This window comes from Manihot esculenta, chromosome 11, assembly GCF_001659605.2.
Source record: "Manihot esculenta cultivar AM560-2 chromosome 11, M.esculenta_v8, whole genome shotgun sequence".
In the NCBI taxonomy this organism is placed as follows: domain Eukaryota; kingdom Viridiplantae; phylum Streptophyta; class Magnoliopsida; order Malpighiales; family Euphorbiaceae; genus Manihot; species Manihot esculenta.
Genome location: NC_035171.2, coordinates 9,479,575 through 9,506,358, shown reverse-complemented (window position 1 = coordinate 9,506,358; position 26,784 = coordinate 9,479,575). Strand labels below are relative to the sequence as shown.

The 26,784-nt window shown below is 28.5% G+C and overlaps 3 protein-coding genes across 6 annotated transcripts in view; 2 read left to right on the top strand and 1 right to left on the bottom strand.

Annotated features, from left to right (window-relative positions):
• Positions 1–2,476, top strand: part of LOC110626423 (ABC transporter C family member 13) — a 29,229-nt gene extending 26,753 nt beyond the window's left edge. For 3 of the 4 annotated variants that reach the window (XM_021772315.2, XM_021772318.2, XM_021772319.2), the window contains 4 exons: positions 89–276; positions 381–570; positions 1,431–1,598; positions 1,931–2,476. In XM_021772315.2, the coding sequence (XP_021628007.1) occupies positions 89–276; positions 381–570; positions 1,431–1,598; positions 1,931–2,011 (627 nt within the window). In that variant the 3' untranslated portion in view covers positions 2,012–2,476. Of the gene's footprint in view, positions 1–85; positions 277–380; positions 571–1,430; positions 1,599–1,930 lie in introns of those variants that run through there. The other variant, XM_021772320.2, reaches the window with a different exon arrangement.
• A 5,672-nt stretch (positions 2,477–8,148) lies between these two features.
• On the bottom strand, positions 8,149–9,853 carry LOC110626425 (probable N-acetyltransferase HLS1-like). The gene is made up of 3 exons (XM_021772321.2): positions 9,598–9,853; positions 9,393–9,520; positions 8,149–9,087 (listed from the first exon to the last, which is right to left on the bottom strand). Exons 1-3 carry the CDS (start codon positions 9,823–9,825, stop codon positions 8,226–8,228), a joined length of 1,218 nt encoding a protein of 405 aa, XP_021628013.1. The 5' UTR covers positions 9,826–9,853; the 3' UTR covers positions 8,149–8,225.
• Positions 9,854–18,548: 8,695 nt separating this feature from the next.
• Positions 18,549–19,397, top strand: LOC110625576. The gene is made up of 2 exons (XM_021771212.1): positions 18,549–18,829; positions 18,875–19,397. The coding sequence occupies exons 1-2, from the start codon at positions 18,549–18,551 to the stop codon at positions 19,395–19,397; spliced, it is 804 nt and encodes a 267-aa protein (XP_021626904.1).
• The last annotated feature ends 7,387 nt before the right edge of the window (positions 19,398–26,784 follow it).

The following is a 26,784-nucleotide window of genomic DNA, read 5'->3' as shown; positions in this document are numbered from 1 at the left end:
CTAGAACTTTGCATTTGATGACTTGTTTCGGACAAGAATCTTTCCTGTTGTCAGATATTCATTTTTTTTTTAAATTAAACTCAAGTAGGTTGGAATTGTTGGAAGAACAGGAGCTGGAAAATCCAGTGTCTTGAATGCTCTCTTTCGCCTCACTCCAATATGTAGTGGATGTATTTTAGTTGATGGCCTTAACATAACTGATGTTCCTGTTAGAGATCTCCGTGCACACTTTTCTGTTGTTCCCCAGAGTCCATTCCTATTTGAAGGATCACTAAGGTACACCTGGCACTGTATTTTTCACATTGCTGTTTGAAATCATTTGATAAGACTACTTTAAATAGTTAGATTTTCCATTGGTTTTTTGCATTGTGAATTTCTAGGGATAATCTAGATCCACTCCAGATGAGTAACGACCTGGAAATCTGGAATATTCTGGAGAAATGTCATGTCAAGGAGGAGGTCAAAATGGTTGGCGGACTGGATGTTCACATAAAGCAGTCCGGATCATCATTTTCCGTTGGGCAAAGGCAGCTTCTGTGTCTTGCACGTGCTCTTCTCAAGTCTTCCAAGGTAAAAGAGCACTATTTTCTCCTGTGATAATTTGATATCTGGTCTAGAAATGGAACCGAATACTTCTAATTTTCTTGTAATTGTGTTGCAAGTAAATGCAGTCATTGACATTTTCAATAAGCAACATTTTTTTTTCGGGAAATGAAAAATATAGTAAAATATTTTAAGTATCAATTGAATGCTTACCTGACTAGGAATTAAACTAACTCATATGATTCATTACACAAACCTAACACAATCTTCTTGAACTTTTTAATGATAATGACTTTATTTGTCCATTAAACATCATTGATCAGTCCCAATGCAGAGAGAAGACACTTATTTCTGAGTTTGTATGTAACCATGAGCTGTATGGTTGATTAAGTAAGTTACGGAATTCCTTCTAAAATGTGTATATCTTCGCTTTTTATAGTAATTAGGAAGATTGCAATTGCGGCATTCTGTTGTACCATATTGAATTTGATAGGTGGCGTCTCTGTCTTTTCCTTTACATCTGTGATTTCTAGAATTCTGCTTATGGTGCACAGTCTCCTCACTGATCCAAGTGTAAGTAAGAGGGTTGTACAGGTTGTGTATTTATCTTGTAGAGCAGTGAAATGAGGAGATCTCATAATGTATAACTCTCAGTCGTTCTTCTGTATACTCCATAACTCTGAAAATGGAGGGCTAAGATTTACTGGAATTGCAATGAATTTTAGGAAGAAGATATGTTCTCTGAGATGGGGAAATACTAATAGTCAAAACAACTACATGCTGCCAAGAATAAGTTTATGGGGAAGAATGCATTTCTATTTCAGGGGAGGGCATGCATGTTCATTTAACACATGACGAAAGATAACTGTTACTCTATAAATTCTCAGGTACTTTGTTTGGACGAATGCACAGCTAACGTGGACACTCAAACAGCTTCAGTAATACAGAATGCAATATCTACTGAATGCAAAGGCATGACGGTGATCACAATTGCTCATCGTATTTCCACTGTTATGAATATGGACAATATCCTTGTTCTTGACCGTGGGCATGTGGTACGCATATTTTCAGCCTTCATCTTATTCTTTAATTATAGTTATTAAATGGCAGGCATAGTCACGTAACAGAGCCAAGTTATCCCATGAAATAACATGCCAGTTCTAGACAGGCCAACAGCACTCAGGAGTTGGCTTCCCCTGAACTTGTTTTAAGACAGTTAAAAGTGTTGACCTTCAAGTCAACACATGATGCTGATGGGATAAAACTTTTGAAAATATCAGTTTATTTGTTTACTATTACCGATCTTGTTTGAGAATCCATTGCTACTTGAACTAGTTCATAATCATATTGTATGAATAGCTGACCAATTTCCTGCCTGCCTGTGAAGATTGAGCAAGGTAACCCGCAAGTTCTTCTACAAGATGAGTTCTCCAGATTTTCAAGATTCGCTAAAGCATCTACCATGTAATTGTCCAACCAATTGCAAAGGTCATTTAGGATGTCTTAGAATTCAGTATGTTTCAGCATGTGAAACTTTGTTAATTGTAAATTATCTTATCCCAGTTTATCACTCTATCCATTAGAACATATGTAACTTGGGGAATCAATACCTGTAGCTGGTTGAATTGTTATGATTTTTTTTTTGTGCAATTTTCTGATTACTGAAGATCGTTAATGCTGTCTGAGGTGGCCATCCATTACCACATTAAGCAGATCAACAAAAAAGGCTGGTGGGCTAATTCTGGGATGGATAACGTTCCATTTCGCTGGCAGCCGTGCAATCATAAAGAAGAACTGAATTTAGGTTTATGTGGTATATGGTAATCGAGCACTATGATTATTTGGCTGTATCTGCTCTAGGAACTCTCTCCCAGTCTCCTCCCTTGTAATTTTACAGTTGGAGCTAAACTTTACTAGCCGTCTTTTAACTTGAGGGCTGTTTCAGTATTGTCCGTTACTTTCAAATCTTCAACTGAGCAGTAGACGTAGTCCTTTTTTTTTTTACTATATTTGGATGAGGACTTAAGCAAAATGTTAATATGGCACTTTCAAGCTGGCTTTTTCACTATTAAACAAACCTCTGCTTATGGAGATGAATTTAACATAGTTTTAACTTCTTGTTCAAATTAGGTTGGAAGTTTTTTAATCTTAATCTATGTAAAATTAAATTTTTAAACTAAATTTTTTGATTTCTTAAATTAGATTAAAAATTAAGATATTTTGAGCTAAAACTTAAACTTTTCATTTAATTTAGACAGTTAACTTTAGAATTGTCCAGCTTGGTATATGATCTTTCCGTCGTTATAATGATAATAAGATAGAGGGATATGATCTTCAAGTTGAAGCCGCCATTGGTTGCTGCTGCAGCCGCTGCTATGAAAATTTTTAAAAAGTAGATTTACATGATTTAATTGGAACATTTACATCAATAAGAGGATATGATGAAAAATAAGATATAATTGCACGCATGTAATTCCCAAATTCTATCCTCAATAGGTTAAAAAGACAAAAAAATACAATCTTTATATCCTAACACTAGTGATTTGTGCACTTCGCTACTACCAATGTAACTAATAGTCTGGTGTCAATTTGTGATAATTATATAGTTTCATAGTTGATTAAATTTACTCATTGATTAATATACTTTGAGTTTTCATTATTTTATTATGCATAATGAACAATGTGGACCATGGGAATTGAATTCCGATCATAATAATAACCTTGCAATTGTACTATAAATATAAAAGTATAAAGGTGGTGGTCTCAATCTGCCATTTGGTAGCATATGTGAAAGATCTTTTAAATTTTAATTGCAATGGTTTGGATCCATGGACATAAAAGAGAGGAATTTATGTTATTTGGGCAATTAATTAATAATAAGAAAAGAGAAAGTGAAAAGTAACAAAATATAAGTAGGGTTTTGACACGTAAAAATTTTGATTTGAAGAACGATAAAAAAAAAAAACGATAAAAAACAAGAGAAAAAAAAAGTTGATCTCTCACCACATGGCTATTGGCTTCATTTTATTTTATTTTAATGTCTTACATCGTACTGATTTTTTGCTTTTTATTATGTTTGGTGAAATTAATTTTTGTTTTTAGCCGAAAGGATTAAAAGTATTTTTTTATCTTTTCTTTCTCTTGCTGGGGTGGAGGACCATTCACACCCCTTCATTATTAATTTCATTTCACTCTCTTTATCTTCTTTTCTTTTAACCCTTTTAATTAATTAATTTATTTATTTAATGAAGAAGCTAGGATTAAGTGAAGCTGAGATCACTAAGTATGAAGGTTTGAAATCTCATAATAATCATTTTTTATTTTTTATTAAAAAAAACTCTAGCTTAATTTTATAATTCATAAATTTTTATAATCAACCATACACCTTATTCTACTTTTAATTTATTAGCATCGAAGTTATTTTTAAAATCAAAAAATTTTAATTTTAAATTTTAATTAGTGCAGAAAAAAATATAAATAATGGATATTTTAATTTTATAATTATAATTATAAAATGATAAAAATTGTTTTTTATCTTTAAAATATAGTATAATCAATGAATTTATCTCTTTATTTTTAAAATTTAACACTTTAATTTTCATTATTTTTATATAAATACCATGCAAAAGATAGACACCAAAACTGTCTGAAAACAAGAAAGCAACCTTAGTGGAATCCACCAACCTAGATCCCACACAACATGCATACTTGAACTTTGAAACTCCTTTCTCTTGCAATCTGAACTCTGTGTTTCAAACACTCAGATTACAAAACTTGATGAAAAATTTCCTGTCTTGGGTCCCATTCAGGGAGAAATTTTTTTGACATGACCATAAATGTGCCTAAATTGAATTTATTTGACAAAATTGTGTCAATATCTTTAAATAAAAATTGTGCCGAACACTCTACAGATACTCTATTCTCGCAGATTTCTAAATTAGCTAAATAATAGCGATGCTGAAATCTATTTCTTTACAATGGATATGAATATAATATATCCAACATTGAAAAGTATAAAATATTGTGTGAACATTTTTTTTGAATAAATTGATTGAAGATTTATTGATGCAATTCATGGCCACGTATGCATACTTTACCCTTTTTGTTTGCACCATTCTTCTATTTTTTGAACTAACTTGGTACTTAGGTCGACCATCCTGATATATTCAATAATGAAAATTTTAATTTAATTTTTAAATTAAAAAAATTATGAAAAATATCCATTAATTAACTAATTAATTAGGTTTTTGTTCAATGTGGGAGTGCGTACCTTGTGTTTAAAAATGTGCAGAAACATTTATATATATAAGGAGGATCCTTGGAATTTTTAAAAAAAAAAAAAAAAAAAAAAAAAAAAAGAGAAAAGCAAATGCTTTGATCATGGTCACATCTAGGAAAGTGTTTTGCCAAATTATAGTAGACAAGCCAAAAGAAATAATATTAATAATTTTTTTTAAGTTTCATTTGAATTAAGGAAAGTATTTGTTTATAATTAATCTACATATATATTGAGGAATAAATTTATGTTTTTACAGTCATTTTAAATTTATGAGTAGGGGTGATCATTCGGTTGGTTCGGTTCAAAATCGAACCGAATCGAATAAACTGAAAACCGAAAATTTAGTGTTTATGAAAACCGAACCGAACCGATTTTAGTCAGAAAGATTCGGTTCGGTTTGATCGGTTTCGATTTTTAATAATTTTTTTATTTTTTACACTTTATTTTTAATATTTTAAAATTTAATTAAAATATTTTAATCTTAATATGATTTAATTTCTCTATATTATTGAAAAAATATATTATTATCACTAATTGATTTGGTTCGGTTTTTTCGGTTTTTTTCTGATTAAAATCGAACCGAACCGAAATAACTGAAATTTCTGAAATTAAAAATCGAACCGAACCGAAATGTATAAAAAACTGAACTAAATTTTTAAATCGATTCGGTTCAATCGATTTTTTAAGTTTGAACCGAATACTGCTCAAATAGGGTTAAAATTTAAATTTAAATAAAAGAAAATTTTATATATATATTCTCATATATTAAGTTACATACCCTCCATGGCTCAAAATAAATTTAACTAAATAATTATGATTATAGATTAGAGGCAGTTACGATTATTGCTTCATAAGGCACTTGGTCTTTATCACTTGCATTACTAGAGTCTACCTGTATAGATTTTAGCAAATTTGGTATTATAGGTGGTGAAAAATCACTCAATCTAAAAATTTAAATATACGTGTATGAGAGTTTCAAGAACAATTTTATATGCGGCTGCTCATTTATGGATAAGATACTCTTGAAATTTAGTCTATTTAAATATTTGTATTTTAAATTCAATTAAAAATTAATATAAATTACTAAATTTATTTCAATTTTATTAATATAAACATGCAACTACTTATATATGGGTAGGGTATTCTTAAATATTAATCTATTTGAATATTTGCATTATCAATTTATCTTAAAATTAATATAAATTACTCAAATTTATTTTAAATTTGATTATTAATACTATCCGAAAAAAATTTAAAATCGTTTAATTTTATATGTTAATTAATAATTTATATAAAAATATTTTTCATTAATAATTCACATTTAAAAATTAATATTTTAAATTTATTTTTTAAATAAAAATATATAAAAAATATATAAATATTATTATAAAATATATTTTTATATTAAATTAATTATTTATATAAACGGATTAAAATAAAAAATTGACCCGAACCCACATTAAATATTAATTTTTAAATATAAATCCGTTCTAAATTTAATTATAATATTTTATATTCATTTTATTATAATTTAGACTATTTAAAAAAAATTAATTCATTATCATCCTTACATGTAATATTTAATTAATAAACATAGCGATTAAAGTTTAAACTTTAAATTTTTAATCAATAAACTTTGATACTATATTAATTAATTTTTGTTTGATGGCTCATTTTTATATGAGTGATGAGAGAAATTTTCACCAACTAGGCTTGACCAAATATGGTAAAATTGAAATTCATGAGTTAAAGATATATATAACTAATTTGCCACGTCATTATTGGTGACCAAATATGGTAAAATTGAAATTCATGAGTTAAAGATATATATAACTAATTTGCCACGTCATTATTGGTGAAGGTGGTGAAAATCATGCCTCCTACTCCACGTTTTTTACGTGAACATGTGGATTTTTCTGGTGCTTCTAATCATATATATTCATTAAATTTTTTTTTCTCTTTTTTTTAATAATTTTTAAATCAATTATACATTATATTCAAAAAAAATTATTATTTTACATCATGGTTCTTGGACTTGTAGGGTACCCTACACCTGAAACCTTCCTTTCCCTCCAAAATTATATATATTCTAAGGACTAACGTGTTTTTTTAAGGGCATTGAATTTTGCCCTAATTAAATGCATCAAACATTACTTTTCATTTTTCCTCAATTTTTCCCCAAATCCATTATATATATATTAATTATTTTATTTCTGAATAAATCTATAAAAAAATTGTTTCCATGAATTAAGGTTTTCATTTAAAATTAATAAAAAAAATAGTGTCTAAAATTAATTATGACTTTAAAAAATAAATCAATGTTTATTTAATACATTAAATTAAGAATTAGATATGGAGTTTGTACTTAGTAATTATTAATCTCTTTATTGATATATATTATTCGGTATTGAAAATTACTAATTTAATTAATTAAATTTATATTAAATAAATTTATTAAAAAAGTACAATTTTTTAAAAAAATAATTAATAAATAAAATAAACTAACGATTGGAGAATATATAGCATATGCTTAAGAGTGAAAAAGCTTTTAAATTTTAGTGGCAATGGTGGCTTGCACAAACCCCTTGGCCTTTTGGATCCATGGACATAAAAGAGAGGAAATTTTAATCTCTGGGGCAATTAATTAATAATAAGAAAGGAGAAAGTGAGAAATAAGAAAGAATAAGAAGTAGGGTTTTGACACGTAAGGGATTTTGATTTTAATAAAGAATAAAGAGAAAGAGAAAAAAGAGTTGATCCCTTGACACATGGCTATTGGCTCTATTTTATTTTATTTTTATTTTTAATATTTTAAATTACACTGATTTTTGCTTTTTGTTTGGTGGAATTAATTTATGTTTTTAGCCGAAAGGATTAAAAGTGTTGTTTATTTTCTTTCTGTTGAATGGGCGTAGGGGACCATCCACTCGCCCTTCATTATTAATTTCATTCCACTCCCTTTTTTTTCTTTTTTAACCTCTTTTAATTTATTTATTAATTTTTTATTTAATTAAAATTAAAAGGTTTTAAATTTAAATATCAGATGGAATTAATTGTAGAAGAAAAAAAATAGTATATATTAGATATTTTTAATTTTATAATTAATACAATTAATTGTAATTAAAATTTAAAATATAAAAATTTTTCTAGTTTTGAAAATAACTATCATTAAATTAAATCTTATTAATTAATCCACTTATTTGATAATAATTTTTTTACTATAATTAGATTTATATTTTTGAGTCTTTCATTTTCAATTTATTACAAAGTTTTAAAAAAAAATAGATAGATGATTATGTATTAAGTGGAAAATAAAGGGGAAATAATTTTTTCAAGAAAATTTGTATTAAAATTGACTATTAATATTTTTTTTGTTTCAAGTACATAGAGTAACACGTGATAGTCAAAAATCACGTGGATCAACAAAAATAATTGGCCTAGATTTCATCCAATCTAACGGTTCACAACTTCCATCGATATTATACTTCTCATCACTAATCTTCTTGATACACCACAAATCTTCTGCCCAAGAAAACTTCCTCCAATGTGGGATCACATCTCTAACAGGATCCAAGTGGCCCACTTCAGCCACAACAGCTCCACATCCATCATCATCTCTACCCATATTATGAGCGAAGGCACACAGAGCCTTCAATAGCCGCGAACTACAGTTACCTTCTTTATATATACCATGCAAGAAATAGATACCAAATTGTCGGAAAACATCAGGAAAAGAAGGCAACCTCAGCCATGGCAGCCAAGAATCCAACAACCTGGAACCCGCACAGCATGCATACTTGAACTTTGAAACTCCTTTGACTTGCAATCTGAACACTTCCTTTGTATTCCAAACACTCAGGATTGCAAAATTTGATGGAAGATTTCCTGTTTTAGAGTCCCATTGAGGGAGAAATTTTTTGGGCATGGCCATAAACGTGCCTAAATTGAACTTACTAGACAAAATTGTGTCAATATCTTTAGGGAAGAATTCTGCTCTAGTTGTGAAAACTCTATGATAAATCATTTCGGCGAGTTTCGGAGTTAGCCGGACGATAGCAACCCTAGAATTTATTGTCTTGTAATGGGCATGAACCGGTTGCACCAATATTGAAAGGGTACGAAATTTTGTATAGGAACATTTTCTTGTGAATAAATTGATTGAAGGTTCATTGGTGCAATTTGTGGCCATGTATGCATACTCTGCCCCCTTTTGCTTGCACCATTCTTCTATTTTTTGAACTAGCTTGGTGCCTATACCGAACCTCCTGCATATACCCAGTAATAAAAATATTATTAAAATAAATGATTAATTAATTGATTTTTTATCCAATGTGAAGGGAAGTACATTGTGTCTAAAGATGCAGGAATATTTTTAAAGATAATTAAAAGGAAGAAGAGTTAACATGTGTCAATGACAGGCAAGCTTGCCTTAATTCCATGATACGAGGAACAAAAAATTTCACTTTATGGTTGAATCTAATCATGTTCCACAAAGCCACACATGAAAATGCCATCACTAATATGTTTGGTATAAAGCTAAGAATGTTTTTTTTTAAGTTAAAAAGGAAACCTATGAGCCGAGGAGACCCTGAGACCCAAAATGTAAGCCACATTCTTAATGGTATTAGCTGCAGACACTGTCTTTATACAAGCTCTTATCACTCCTACTATTTCTCTTCCTTCCCCATATTCTGCAACCTGCAACAAAATCTCACAATAGCTGCTTAATTATTTTATTAATTAATTATCCTCTTAATTAATTAATTACCGCTTACCAGCATAACATGAAATGGAAAATGGCGAACACGACATATTGGATCACCCAAGAGATCAGTAACCAACGATGGTTTTCCCCGTTGGCCAACTTCACATCGCTTCTCCATTTCCTCCACCGCCATCTTATCTCTTTCTTCATGGTACTCTCTCACCACCACAAGATTCTTCACCGTCGATGAGCCTTCTCTCACAATTGGCAAATTCTCAGCAGCTACTCTTTGTGACATAGTGTGATCACAGAAGAAAATCGGATTATTATCCGGAGCCTTGATGGTTGATCTCTAATCTATGTATATATATATATATGGTAGTGGGGATGGTGAGGAACAATTATAATATATAATATTATATCTTAGTCACATATCCTCCATGACTAAAAATAAATTTAATGAATTAATTATGATTATAGTTTTAGATGTGGTTACAATTATTGCTTCATAAGGTACTTGGTCTTTATCATGTGCATTATCATAAGTTAATGGTGATGCTTGTTATGATGATAATCATCATCATTAACATCACATCATCATGGCAATCTATATATATATATATATACAAATCTTCTCACATTTTTTTCCTTCAATTGTATACGTGTCAAAAAAATATTCAATTTAAAAATTTTAATATATGTATATGAAAATTTTAAGAATAATTTTATATTGGAACATAAATTTAATTCGGTGATAAAGTGCATACATAAATTTGAGAAATCTCAAATTCTACTTTTTCAATCCCTATTCTTTTATTTAAAAAAAAGAATAATTTTATATTTCTAATACAATGTGTATGCAGTATTTAATAAACCTAAAGATTAAAATTTAAATTTTGAATTTTTTTATATATATTTTTATTTTAATGGCAGAAATAATTTTTTTTATATAAAAGATAAAATGAAAAATTATGAGTTAAGATATATATAACGGATTTGGCACATCATTATCTAAATATAAATAAATAAATAATAATAAAAAAAAGTAAGAGTTGAATGGATCAATCCAAGTCAGGCTTTCTTGGAAAGGGAGTGTTTTTCTGTTAAAGGCGTTGCAAAATGCAGTAATAAAGATTAATTAAGGTATAAGTTTCATCAATAATTGGTGAAGGTAGTGAGAATCATGCCTCCGACTCCACGTTTTTTTGTTGAACATGTGGACGTTTCTTGTGCTTTTAATCATATTTATCCACTAAATTTTTTTTAATAATTTTTAAATCAATTATTAACGTTCAGAATAAATTCTTATTTTACATCATGGTTCTTAGACTTGTAGGGTACCCTATGCCCTGGAACCTTCTTTTTACTCCAAAATTGTATATTCCAAGGACAGACTCTTGTTAAGGGTGTTGAATTTTGCCCTAAATGCTTCATACATTACTTTCCCTTTTTGTCTGAAATTTGCCCCAAATTCATTTTTTTAATAAAAATGGTATAAATGTTGATTATTGTAAAAATTAAATTCAAATGCTAGAACTCAGAAGTAAACTCAATTATATTAAAATATTAAATTTCTAATATTTTATTTCATAAAATTAATTATATTTATTGAATCTACTGCATAAAATTCTTTTTTATGTAATTTGTGGGAATTTTTTTTATAAATGATTTATTTTAAATAGAGGTTAAATATTTTAAATGATCAAACAAAAAATAGAAATTTTCACATGGAAATTAATTAGAGTTCTTTTTATTTTGAGTTTTATTCTATTATGATAATTATAATTATAATAAACATTTTTTCTATTATTGTTATTGTTATTTAAAAAAATAAAATTCAGAATTTTAAAATTTAAATAAAGAGAAATATATTAAAATTATATTTATTATTTATATATAATTAATATATTATGCTTAATGCAAGTATTTTTAAAGTCAGGAAAAAATATTGCATGAAACATAATTTAAAATGTTAATTTTTGTCGCATTTATAACTTTGGTTAAAAGTTATTTATTTATTTATTGCAAATTCTCTAGGCCAGTATATTAATTTTTTGTTTAATATGATTTATTTTATAAAAAAAATATAAATGAATGTCTATAAAATTATACGCGATCTTGTAAAATGAATAAATACTTTAATTATTAAAAAATAAATAGTTTGAAATAAATTATTGTGAACTTTTTTATTCAGGAAATGTTTCGGCCTGAGAGTCAAAACAAGCAAATCTAATACAAAGCCCGTAAGGAATAGCCCATTTCAACATGTTTGATCCATTCATTATTTAACTAATTTTCACTTTTTTTTTAATTTTCATTCATTAAAATAATTAAATATTTATAAATTTAAAATTTTTAAAAAATACTTACAATTAATTTTAAAATGATATCAAATAATATTTAAATAGATCATAAATTCTTATAAATTAAAAAAAAATTAATCATTCACTAATTTTGTACTAATATCTAGAATAGTTAAAATAACTGTAAATTTAAACTAATTAAAGATAAAAAAAAATTAAAATTTTAATTTTAAAAATAAAAAAATTAATTTATCAATTACATTAAAATTTAGAAAATATAATAAGATATTATATTAAAAAAAATCTAAGCGTTTATTATAATATTTTAAATATTTTTTTTACTTTTATTAATTGACTAACGAAATTATAAATAGAATAATATTTAATTTGGATGAATCGATTATATTAAAATTTAAGTATTTGATTTTAGAAATATAAAAATTAATCTATTAATTATATTAAAATTTAAATATTAAAATGTAAATTTTTTTAATTAATTAATTTAATAAAAAAGTTAGGATTAAGTGAAAATCACGTAACCAATGTATGAATGTCGAGATCTCATAATAAACATTTTTTAGAAATATATATATATATATATATATATATATATATATATATATATATATATATATATATTTCATGATCAACCATATATATAATTAAACTTTAGCAAATTAATATGAAGTCCTTTTTGGATTAAAAAGTTTTTAAATTTAAATATTACTGGGAACTAATTATAAAAGAAAAAAAATTATATAATAGATATTTTAATTTTATAGTTGAAATTGAATATATAATTTAATATTTGATATTTATCTAAAAAATCAGTTAACACTTTAATTTTTTTATTATTAATTTTTAATATTTAATTTTTATAAAAATATAACTATCACTTATTATATATATATATATATATATATAATAATTTTCTTACACAGGCTTAGATAAAAAAATGGTAAAATTGGAAAGCATGAGTTAGATATATATAACTAATTTGGCACGTCATTATTTAAATTAAAATAAATAAATAATAATAAAAAAATTGAATGGTTAAATTCAAGTCGGGCTTTGCAGGAAGGGAACTATTGTTTTGTTAAAGCCGTTGCAAAATGCAGTAATAAAAATTAATTAAGGTCGTGATAATCATGCCTCTACTGTACGTTATTTTTTAACCTGTGAACGTTTTTTGTGCTTCAAATTATATATTTTCACTAAATCTTTTTATATAATTTTTAAATTAATTATATTTTAATTCAAAAAAAATTCTTATTTTACATCATGATTCTGGGACTTGTTGGGTACCCTATGCCCTGGAATCTTCTTTTGGAACGCATCGTATGGACGTACATTTAAATTAAAAAAATCGATTGAATTAAATTAATTTAACAATTCAATTTGATTTTTTATTTATTTTAATTTGATTTAATTTTTTATTTTAAAAATTTTAGTTATTTTAATTCAGTTCGATTTTGATAAAAAAATAAATCAAATTCATAATAGTATATTATTTTTAATAATATAGAGAGATTAGATTATATTAAAATTAAAATATTTTAATTAAATTTTTAAAATACTAAAAATAAAGTGTAAAAAATAAAAAAATATTAAAAATTCAAATCGATAAAATGAAACTGAATTATATCGATTTAATTTAGTTTCTGATTAAAATCGATTTGATTTGATTTTTATAAATATTAAAATTTTAATTTTTAATTTATTCAATTTGATTCGATTTTAAATTGAAGCGACTGATTGATCATCCTCAAGATGCGTGCTCTTGTTAAGAGCATTGATGCTTTAAATATTACTTTCCTTTTTGTTTTCCTCAAATTTGCCTTACATCCATTTTTTATATATATTGTATTAAATTTGAAAAAAAAAATTATTTTCATGAATGTTTTATAATAGAATTCAAATGCTAAAACTTAGAAGTAAACTCAATTATATTAGTAAAATTAATCTCATATTTCAATTGAGGGAAAGATAAATAATTAAATAAGTTGCAGAATATAGAAGTTGCCCTCATTCTTCCAAATTAAATAAAATAAGGTAAGTTTCTGATCTTCTATTTCTATTTCACTGTCTTTCCCTAATTTCTGTTGATGTACAAAAATTTATTTCATTTTCTACACAAATTATGATATTTTTTTATTCAATTTATTTAGTGTATTTATTTTATTTGTGAATTTTTATTCAATTTATCTTTTTTTAAGAGTTTTATTTTCTTTAACCTTATGGTTGTATATGTCCAGAAAATTTAAAATATGAGATTTAAAATTAATAAAAATATATATTTTATTCAATTAATTAGAGCAATGAATTTATATTAGACTCATAAATAAGGATGGTATCTTATTTGCATATGGATTAAAATCTACTCTAAATTAAATATTATTTGTAAGTAAAATGGTGCAATTTAAAATCCACCATTAATTAATTATCTATACTAAAAATATATCCAAATGTTTAATTTTAAAATGAAAAACTGCGTTTTCTTTTTTTTTTCGGTTTATAAATTCAAAAAATATTATAAACAAATAAATCATTTAACTTTTAGAGTTTATAAATTAATTTTACCGATTTATAAAATTAAATAAACTTGATTTATAAAATTAAACAAACTCGCCTTAATACAAATACGGTGTTCATGAATTATTTCAATTTATAAAATTTAACCAATTCAATCCAATCCAAATTAATAAATTTAATAAATTTAATTAAATAGTTATGTTGGATTAGTTTGAATATAATACTAATTAGATTTTTTTTATATCTCTATTGTTATTAGGAATATAATATTTCAATTAAATTATTTTATTTTTATTTTTTAATTTTTAAAAAATAAAAAATTAGTTATATTTTTACACCTACAATATATTTTGCAGATATGATATTTTATTTTTCTGCAATATATATAAATTATTTTAATTTTTAATTCATACAAAATTTAAAAGTAACAACGTTTATAAAAAAGAGTTAAAATAATGTACAAAATATATTTTATGTTTTGATTTCTATAAAATTAAATTAGTCACATTTCTAAAAATAATTAAAATAATATATAAAAATTATTTTAATTTTTTTAATTTCTGAAAAATTAAAATTAAAGTTATAATTTTTATTTTAAAATTAAATGTTTTTAATTTACGCAAGATTTAAAAATGTATAATTTATAAGATTAATTAGATATTTTTTGCTTCATTATTATTTAAAATATAATATCTAAATTTAATTATTTTATTTAATTTTTTATAATATTTTTATAATTTTTTATTATATTTTATAATTAGTATACCATTAACTAGTAAATTAATTTTAATAGTCGATGCGATTGTAGAATGAAAGATCATAAATTCAGCATATATTTTTCTTTTTTTATATCATTTATTTAAATGATTTTCTATTAATTATATATTTTTTGTCATATTTTTAATAAATAGAAAATATAAAAAAAATCATAAAAAAATAAGTTGATTATCTGTTGTGGCTGAATAGATTTAATCAAAGATTTATTCAAATTTTTGGACAAACTTCTGAACAGTAGTAGAGGCAGACTTGACAGTGAGTAGAAACTAATTCAAATAAAAGATATCTCATCACTCAAAGCTAGGGGTGAGCAGTATTCGGTTCAAATCGAAAAAATCGACCGAACTGAATTGATTTGAAAATTTAGTTCGATTTTTTATACATTTCGGTTTGATTCGATTTTTAATTTTAAAAATTTCGGTTATTTCGGTTCGGTTCGGTGTTGATCAGAAAAAAACCGAAAAAACCAAATCGAACCGATTAGTGATAATAATATGTTTTTTTAATAATATAGAGAAATTAAATCATATTAAGATTAAAATATTTTAATTAAATTTTAAAATATTAAAAATAAAATGTAAAAAATAAAAAAATTATTAAAAATCGAAACCGATCAAACCGAACCGAATCGAACCGAATCAGACCGGTTCGGTTCGATTCGATTTCTGACCAAAATCAGTTCGGTTCGATTTTCATAAATACTAAAATTTTGGTTTTTGGTTTATTCTGTTCGGTTCGGTTTTAAACCGAACCGACCGAATGCTCACCACTACTCAAAGCCGCGGGATCTTATGTGATTTTCTTTCCTTAAATGCGATATATTATCTTCTATGAATCTAGAAATCTGCTCCCAATGAAAATAAATTAAAGGAGAGTCCCAATAGAAGCAATTAATATCTCTTATTTTCGAAGGGATTAGAAAAAATTTAGTTAAGATTCAGCTCAATCATCATCTTCTCTTCCTTCGATGTTCTCTTTTCTTTTCTTTTGTGTTTTCTCCCAAGCGTGTGCCTAAATGTTTTATTTCTAGTTGATATTAAATTGGAGTTTCAGTTTTTTTTATGAATTGTAAGATTTAAATATCATTGTTCATTTTTTATTCTTTCAATATTTATCCAATTTCAGTTCTTAAGATTGTTATTGTTTTGTTATTTGATCAATAGGGCTTATTATTCATATTTTCAAAACCATATATTATTAATTTGGATATTGAAGTTCATAATTACTTAAGGTATTCAACAATAAGTAATAGTTAATTAAGGAATTGCATAATTTAACTTGAATTCACTACGCGGTTTAGTTTTTTAGTTAAAATTGAGTCTCTCTATATCTTAAGGTGGTTGGTGAATTAAATTCAATAGATGTTTTTTGAATTATTTGTTAACGATGATTAATTAGCGAATATTTTCTAATTAATTTATATCTAAAGAGAGATTGGTTATGAATAATCTATTCTATAACTAGAACCAATTTGTTGGGATGGATAAATGTATTTTTATTTTTATAATCAATTCTCACAATTCTAATTTTCCACTGAAATTTATTTGTATTGATTTAATTTTCTTTTAATATTTGCTTTCTTTAATTATTTTGATTTTTATTTTATCTTCTCTCTTCATTAAAATTCCTTATTTTACTTTTATTTTTTACTTTTCTAGTTAATAATTGAAAATTATTAGGGTCAATTCGATTCTATTCACCCTATATGTAATTCATATTTGTTGATTTTGAATAGATTATTTTTTGTGGCTTGACGAAACTAATCCTGGTAGATGGTTGGTTTGAATGGTTAACCATTGGTTAATCAATGAAAAATGTTTTGGATTGAATTTGGTTACAAAATCAAACTAACTATGTGTTATAATAGATGAAAATGGTTACACCCCAATCTACAAAGAATAGGAGCTTTCTTTTGGTTTTGGTATAAATAGTTTGAATTGGATTAAAATTCAAGACATTTGTAATAGATATATATACTATTAATTATACAAATATAATAGTATAAGATTTGAATGTTTTTTTGTGAATAACTATTTAATTATATTTAATTAGAGATTTACATTAAATAATTTTTTCAGCATATTTAATAATAATTGTGTTAATACATTTTATATGTATTTAACTTGATTTTATATTGACTAGGACATTAGAAATAAGATTAATATTTTTAATTTTAGTTTAATTATTATGAATAAATATACATTGTTTTATTTTTAAATTTATTAAAGAGTGAGTTCATTTATCAGCATAATATAACTAGATGAGTTGGACAAAAGTGAGATATATTTATAAAATATTAATTAATGATAGAACAGAAAATAATAATGCACTTTTTAATAAATTTATCAGGTTTTATTGTGTAAATTTGCTAGTGGATTTTTAATCCCGTATATGAAATAAATTAAAGTTTAAAATTGTTATTTAAATAAATTATTAGTAATTTATTTTATTTGATAAGTATATGTGATTTTAATATAAGGAATATAAATTATTATGTTGTGAAAATTTAATTTCAATAAGGAATTCAATAATTAATTTTTAGTAGAATAATTTATGATTAATTATAATAAGAATATGCTGGTGTTGTCTTATTATAATTTGTAGTCTTATTTAATTTATTTCTGCAGTTTTTACCTGGACTTTATAATTTAATTTATTCCTGCGATATAGATCTTTACTCCCATCAATTTCAATCTTAAAAATAATTATAATATCCATGAGTTAGAAGGCTATCGATAACATTTAACTAATACTTTAAAAAATTAAAATCCACAAACCATTTGTTATTGATACTTAATTAGCATTCGGGCAATTTTTATCTATACCAAATCCCTATAGACTCTAAATATATAAATCAAAACTATTATTTTACCCTAAAACTTTATGTAAATCTAGTTTAAATAAACTTGTTCCATTTATAACAAACTTCTCATTTTATTAGTTTCCTTATTTAGTATTATTCTTTTTATGGATGCTACTCTATTGGAATATGCAACTGATTCAGCAAGACAGTTAGAAGCAACAGCATGCACAATAACAAGTTTTGATTTTATTATAGCTCAGCAACAGAATTCAAATTCATAACTTATTTTTGGCGCCAAATTTGTTAATATGTTGAATTGTAGTGCAATAGGATTAGATCAAAATTCAGTTATTTACTTAGCAGTTAAATTTAGATTTTGTACATAAATAGCTGTACATAAAACGAGAAACTCAGTTTTTTTTCTCTGTAAATTTTTCTTTCATCAAGGGAGAAATTTTTCTCTACATGGTATCAGAGCTCGATCTGAGCATTTCTGTATTGTTTTCAATATGTTCTACTTCATTTCTTCTTCATTGTTGTTAGATTATTTCTTGATTAAATTCTTATTCTTGATCATTTTATTGATTTTGTTTATCACTAATTTCAATGGCTTCTCAAGCTGAATTAGATGATGCGTTGTCTCTATCAAATTCAAATAATCCTAATCTGAAATTAGTGAGCTTCTTGCTCACCGGCCCTAACTACCTCTCATGGACTAGATCTATGTTACTGGCTCTTAGAGCAAAGGAGAAAATGGGCTTTGTAACAGGTAAGATTGCTAAATCTCCTGTAGACTCACCGATGCATGAAAAATGGTTAACTGTTGACTCTATGGTCATATCTTGGATACTGAATGCAATATCCAGAGAAATTGCTGAAGAATTTCTGTATACCAACAGTTCTTAGGAGCTGTGGAATGATATTGCTCATAGATTTGGTGAAGGTCATGGACCTTTATTCTTTCAAATCAAAAAGGAATTGGTGAATATTAGTCAAAGTACTTCTACTTTGGCTGCATACTATACAAAGCTGAAGAAATGTTGGGATGAAATATCAGTTTTATGCTCTTTACCTAGTTGCAACTGTGGAGCAGCAAAGGCTTTGTCTAAGTTTGAAGAAAGAGAAAAATTGATTCAATTCTTTATGGGATTAAATCATCATTATGATCATGTCATAAATCAAATATTGATCATGGAGCCATTACCCTCTTCTACTAAGGCATATGCTATGGTTTTAAACATTGAAAGACAAAATGAAATTCAGATAGCATTTTCCCAGTTTACTGAAACAACAATGGCTCTGGCTGTTCAAAGACCTTCTAGATCTAGAAGATTTACAAATATTGATAACTCCAGGTATAATAACAAACCAAAATCTGACAGATTCTGTGATTATTGTCAGACATCTGGGCACCTTAGAGAGAAGTGCTTAAAGCTTCATGGCTATCCAGAATGATTTAGTGATTTTAAGACGAATAAGCAAGTCACTAAAGCTTATTTTGTGCAGTAGACATTTGAAATGCCTTTGACTTTTGATAATAATGTCAAGATTGAGCAAATTAATCCTGTTTCTGAACCAAATGCAGCATTTAATGACAATATCTCCAAACTAATTCAATTTGAAATGCAGAGAGCTATTAAAGGTAAAATGCCACAGGATAATGCTGTTGAATCTTCTGCTGCACATTTCAGTTCAACATTTGCATGTATTGCTTCTTTTCATTGTTCAAATAGTGTCACTTGTTGTCCACAGGGTAATTGGATTGTGGATTCTGGTGCCTCTAATCATATGACCTGTCATTTTTTCAATTTTTCTTCAGCCTATAAACTACCTATACCACAACTTGTTAACCTACCTGATGGATCTGTTAAACATGTTACACATATTGAAAATGTAGTTTTGAACCCTAGAATAACCTTGCATAACACATTATATATACCTGATTTCACTTGCAACCTTATTTCAGTTACTGCCTTGACAGAAATATGTAATGTGAATGTTAACAACTTTCTTGATCATTGTGTTGTGCAGGATTTGCAGAGTAAAGAATGTATTGCTATTGGACTAGTGATTGATAGACTTTATCATCTAAATAAACATTCCTTCCATATTCCTTCAGCTAGTAAAGCTTTACATACTTGTATTTCTCACAAGAACCATCTGTCTTTGTTATGACACAGTAGATTAGGTCATAGTTCCTTAGCTAAAATGAAGCATGTATCTTCTGTACCTACTGTTGTGAATGAAATAAATAGTTGTACTGTTTGTCCTTTGGCAAAACAAGAGAAGCTATCTTTCCCTTTAAGTGACTCAAGTGTTGAATATCCTTTTGATTTAATACACCTGGATTTATGGGGACCTTATAAGACAAAATCCATTATTGATGCTCATTTCATGTTAATCATTGTTGATGATAAGTCCAGATTTACATGGATATACATGATCACTTTTAAATCACAAGTATCAGAAATCATTAATCATTACTTGACATATATAGCAACTCAATTTTCAAAAAGGGTCAAAGCTATCAGAACTGATAATGGTTCTGAATTTCTCAATGCTGATTGCCTTAAGCTTTTTCAAAAAAATGGCATTAAGCATCAAAGGACCTGTGTCTATTCACCTCAACAGAATGACATAGTTGAGAGAAAACATAAACACCTTTTGCAAGTGGCGAGAACCATTCTTTTTTAAGCCAAACTCCCTAATAACTTCTAGTCAGAAACCTTACTTACTGTGTAATACCCGGCTAGACTCCGGTATCGAAATTCCTACCGTCCGGTGGAATCTCGGATGTCGAAAACCTCTAGAAGAGTAAAATCATATTTTTATAAAATGTTTTGATGTATTTTATGATTTTAAGTAAAAAGGAAGTTGAGTTTTTAAATGAAAATAGCCTTGGAGGAAGACCCAGGTTCGACCGCCGAATCCCAAGTTCGGCCGCCGAACGTGCATGCGTTTCGGGAGTGCTTTAGGCCCCCGAAAGCATAAGTGAGGGAAGTCCAGGTTCGGCCGCCGAACCTTAAGTTCGACCGTTGAACATGGCATGCATGCGAAGGCACGTTAGGCCCCCGAAAGTGGTCTGGCCAGCCACCTATAAAGGGGTCCCCATGTCCGAACGGGAGAGCTTTTCTCCTCGTTTTCGGCCAAGGTGAGTTCTCTGCCGTCCCTCATCGATTTTGAGCTTCTTCCTTCGAATCTTCATGATTTTCTTATGAGTTTTCACTTGGTTTGAAGATCTTTGAGCAAAAGAGCAAGTTTGGAAGCTTGGAGACCAAAGAGTGGATTTCTCCCTACCTCCAAGCTAGGATCGTCTTTCCTCTCGATCTTCAAGAGGTAAGCTTAGATCCAACCTTTCTTGCATATTTTAAACAAGTTTTATGAAGATCTATGGGGTAGAAATGCATGTTAGGTTATTGTTATGTTTATGCGTTTATGTATGTTTATGAACAATGTGGGTTGTTTGATGTGTTGTAGTTGGGGTTTAGGATAGTTTGAAGCCCCTAGGAGCTTGTATGCTTGAGTATGCATGTTGTAGAATAGGAAAATGCATGATTGAATGAGTTGGGAGGCATTTGTGCATGTTGGAGCCGGGTTTCTGCCCTTTGGGAGAAACCAGGTTCGGCAGCCGAAGGGACTTTCGGCCGCTGAACCTGCCTGTGGAAGCAACTTTCGGCTGCCGAAGCCTGCCCCCAAAAGTAGACTTTCGTCTTTGGAGGGCACTTTCGGCCGCCGAAGGTGCCGCTGAACATGCATGAGTTTCGTCTCTGGAGGGAACCTTCGGCCGCCGAAAGTGCCGCCGAAGGTGCATGACTTTCGGCTCTGGAGGGACTTTCGGCTGCCGAACCCGCCACCGAAAGTGTCCTGTTCAGCCCTCCTTTGCATGATTTTCTTGATTATTTTAAGGTATTTTATGGGGTTTTTGGGGGATGTTTTTAGAGTTATGTTTATGTATGTTAGGTCCCTCATTTGAGTCCACCTGTGTAGGTTCGGACCCGAGGACCCCAGCAGTGAGTTCAACTGCTTCGGTGTTTGTCAGATTCAGCCAGAGGTGAGTGGAACTAAACTTAATCTTTTAAATTGAGAAATTAAATGTTTTTATCATGTTTCATGCATCATGATTATGCAATAGAATGATTGCATTAGATTTCACGAATATGTTGCATCACATTCTTTGTTGTTGATGTGGGTGAATGTTGGATGACCAAATTAGTCCCTGAGGAAAGACCAGGACCCCATTCTACGGCCTGACACGGATATGGGACTTGAAGACCAGGTGCCCAGAGGAGGCCCTGGGACAATGGTAAGTAATGTATGATATGACAGGAAGACCAGGACCCCATGCTACGGCCTGGCACGAAATGATGCTGGGACTATTTGGTGACAAGTTCACCCAACCCTTGATGTGAATTGTCTGAGTTATGATGCATTTCATATGAGCATGTTTGTTAACATGTTTTTATGGTTCTACTCACTGGGCTTGTTAGCTCACCCCTCTCCCTTAACCCCCAGGTTTGCAGGTACAGGATAGAGTAGGAGGTCGGATAGAGTAAAGTCTTAGTCATGTAATAGCTCGTAGTGGATATGATGGATATTGTAATGTAATGTTGAGTTATGTAATGTAATGATGATATTGAGGTTTAGAAGTGTGCTTGACCATAGTATGTTGTAAATCCCTTTTTAGATACATGATCTTAAATGTTTATGGATGTTTATGTTTAACCAAACTTAATGCATGATTATGTCACCCCATTGGAGCATTGATGAGGACTCCAAGGTGGGGTTAATGTTAATATCTATGTTAATGCATGCACAGGTTGAGTTTGGTTCTTGAATGAAAAAGAAAAGTTCAATTTTTATGTATGTTGTTGATCATGTATGGGATTAAACAGGTTCACAGGATGTATGTTAGGCTTGCTATGGGTCCCGGCGGCCTTAAGCTGATCTGGATCCTAGCGCCGGTAGCGGTCCGATTTTCGGGTCGTTACATACTGCTACACATATAATAAATAAACTACCTACTGAAAACCTTAACTGAAAAAGCCCCTTTGAAATCTTGTATGGTCATATACCGAACATAGATTACTTCAGATTTATTGGTTGTTTGTGCTTTGCCACAAATATATATCCTCACAAGAATAAGTTTAGTGAAAGAGCAATCCCAAGTGTCTTATTAGGATACGGACCCCAACAAAAGGCTTACAAGATATATGATTTGAAAAATAAAAAGATATTTATTTCTCGAGATGTAAAGTTCAATGAAACTATGTTCTCATATAATTTAATAAAGCCTACCACTGTCACAGATTTTAGTTTACCTGTTTGTCTTGTTAATGACAATCTACCTTGTTTTCCTCCTATCACACATGATCATTCATTATTGACATTACATCTCATGATCCTTGCTCTTTATCTGATAAATCTAGTGTCCATGACTTATATAGGTCCAAATCTGATTATGATGACACTCCTATTCATTCTCCTATACAACCTGTTAACGACAATGTTTTGACTGTTCCTGAAACTTTTGATTCTCAATTAGTTATTGTGCCTCCCACTAATACTTCTTCTACTCTAAGAAGGAGCACCAGACAATCCAAACCGCCCAAATGGCATGATGATTTTGTTCTATCCAAGTCGAAGTCCAATTGCAATACAGTTTATACTGCTGCTTATACTGCTAACACTGACTTCTTTTCCAAAGCCTCTGTTGTTTTGTCCAAACCTTATTAAGCTTATCAGGCACAGATATCCAAAGTTCATGAACCTTGTACTTACAAGGAAGCTATTAAAGATATGAAATGGGTCAATGCCATGCAAATTGAATTGGAAGCATTGGAGAAAAACAATACTTGGATTTTGACTTCATTGCCAGCTAACAAGAAGCCAATAGATTGCAAATGGATCTTCAGGATTAAATATTTACCTAATGGAACAATAGACAAACACAAAGACAGGTTAGTGGCTAAAGGCTTCACTCAGATGCTTGGCCTAGATTATACAGATACATATTCTCCTATAGCCAAGCTTGTTACTGTCAGATTATTGTTAGCTGTTTCTATCTCTTTGAATTGACATTTACATCAATTAGATATAAATAATGCTTATTTACAAGGTGATCTTGAGGAAGATATATACATAATACCTCCTAAGGGATATACTAAGACTTCTCCAGGTCAGTATTGCAAGTTACAAAAATCCCTGTATGGCCTGAAGCAAGCAGGCAGACAGTGGAATAAAATACTGACACAAACATTGACTGATTTTGGATTTTATCAATCAATTCATGATATATATCTTTTTACTAAGGGCTCAGGTGACAATTTTGTGGCTTTGCTTGTATATGTAGATGATGTCCTTATTATAGGACTAAATCAAGCATTAATTACTGAGGTCAAACATTTACTAAATCAAACTTTTACCATAAAAGACCTTGGAAATGCAAGATACTTCCTGGAAATTGAGTTAGCAAGATCCTCTGCTGGTTTATATATCTCTCAACATAAATTCATTACAGATATGATTGAAGAAGCTGGACTCTCCAATACAAAATCAGTTTATACTCATTTAATTCAAGGATTGAAGTTACAACCTTCCATGGGGAGCATATTAGAGCAGCCTAATCAATACAGAAGAATTGTTGGTAGATTATTGTATTTGAGTTTGACTAAGCCGGATATTACTCATGGTGTTTAACAATTAACACAGTTTATGCAAGAGCCTTGTCAAGGATATCTTAAAACTGCTATACACTTACTCAAATACTTACATGGTATATCAAACATTGGACTTTTCTTTCCTGCATCTAAAAATCTTCAACTACAAGTCTATAGCGATATTGATTGGGCCACATGTGCTACCACCAGAAAGTCTATCACTAGCTATTGTGTTTTTCTAGGTAATTCCTTAGTCTTATGGAAGACTAAAAAGCAAGCCACTGTTAATAAAAGTTTTGCTGAGGCATTTTACAGAGCTCTTGCCTCCACCATGTGAGTTGCAATGGATAACATACATCCTACAAGATTTGTAGGTTCCACTAAAGCTTCCCATCCTATTACTGTGTGATAATCAAATTGCATTACATATAACAGCTAATCCAGTATTTCATGAAAGGACCAAACATCTGGATATAGATTGTCACATTGTAAGGAATCAGTTAAAGGCAGGTTTTATAGATACTTCTCATGTTTCATCTAAACTTCAATTGGCAAATCTCTTTACCAAGACTTTACCCTCTCACACATTCAAGTTTTTGATATCCAAGCTGGGGTTAGTTGCTTTCACACCTCCACCAGCTTGAGGGGGGTCTGTTGGAATATGCAACTGATTCAGCAAAGCAATTAGAAGCAACAACATGCACAATAATAAGTTTTAATTCTGTTACAGCTCAGCAACAGAATTCAAATTCATAACTTATTCTTGGCGCCAAAATTGTTAATATGCTGAGTTGTAGTGCAATAGGATTATATCAAAATTCAGTTATTTACTTAGCAGTTAAGTTTAAATTTTGTATATAAATAGCTGTATAGAAGACGAGAAACTTAGTTTTTTTCCTCTGTAAATCTTCCTTTCATCAATGGAGAAATTTTTCTCACCATACTCTCATAATGCCTTCTTCAAGAATCAAATATGAATTATCTCCTTAAAAGTGTTATGGTCTTTATCATTACACCAACACTTATTTGGTTAATTAACCTCTTTTACCTACAAAGAGCTACTTATGGCAGTAGCTTTTGATTTTGAAATGCGTATTATCCATACTATTGATTATTTTTACACTATATTTCAATAAGTTTAAAGATGGGAAGGAAAATAAAAGGATATAAAATGATATATATATATATAAAAGTCTATAATTTATTATTTTCTCTTTAAAATTGAGAGAAAATAACCATTAAAAAATAAATTTATAATATTTTATTTCATAAAATTGATTATGTTAATAAGAGATTTATACAAATAGATAAGTTCAAAATTTAAATCAGGATTAATCTGAATAATTCATATCGTTATATAACATGAACGGTGGAAAAAACATAAAATCTGAAAATCATCTTGTAGCCTGAATTCTCCTCCTCCTCCTAGGCCCTAGCCCAGCCCACAAGGCTCGCACGTGGTCTCACGATTGGCTACTCATTGAGCCTCTGGACCACACGCGGATTTTAGCTCATCCTCTAAAGTGTATTAGTGATGGTATCAACGGCCAAAAAATTAAAGAAATTAAATTTTATTTTATTAATTTTCATATTTTGAGAAGTTAAAATTATTAAATGTAGTTTTCTAATAATAAATAAATCATTAAAAAAAGAATTCATGTTAGAAAATTCAATTGGTTTAAGGAATGTTTAGGTTGACCTAATTGATATTTTGTGAGGATGAGGCCTGAGATTGAGCAGTAATCTACTGCATAAAATTCTTATTTATGTAATTTTGGGAATTTAATTTTTTTGAAAATAAATTAAAAATAATTAAATACTTTCGATTAGGAAAGAAATTATTTGAATTAAATTATTATTTAAATTAAATTATTGTTAAATTTTTATTCTGCGGGAAGTGTTTGAGGCCTGGGGATTCAAAAGGAGCAAATCTAAAACAAAGCCCATAAGGAATAGCCCATTCCAACATGGATCACAAATTTTAAATGCTTAAAAAATATATATATTTATAAACTAGAAAAATACTTGACCCATGATCCATTCCAGAATCGGATCCCCATTTCCGATTTGAACATTCTGGGACAAAACGACCAAAAGCCAGCTATTATTTGACGTGGCAGTTGTTCACTGGCTGTCTACCGCTCTGTATTTTTCTAATTCGTTGCTTTCTTAAACCCAAAAAAAAA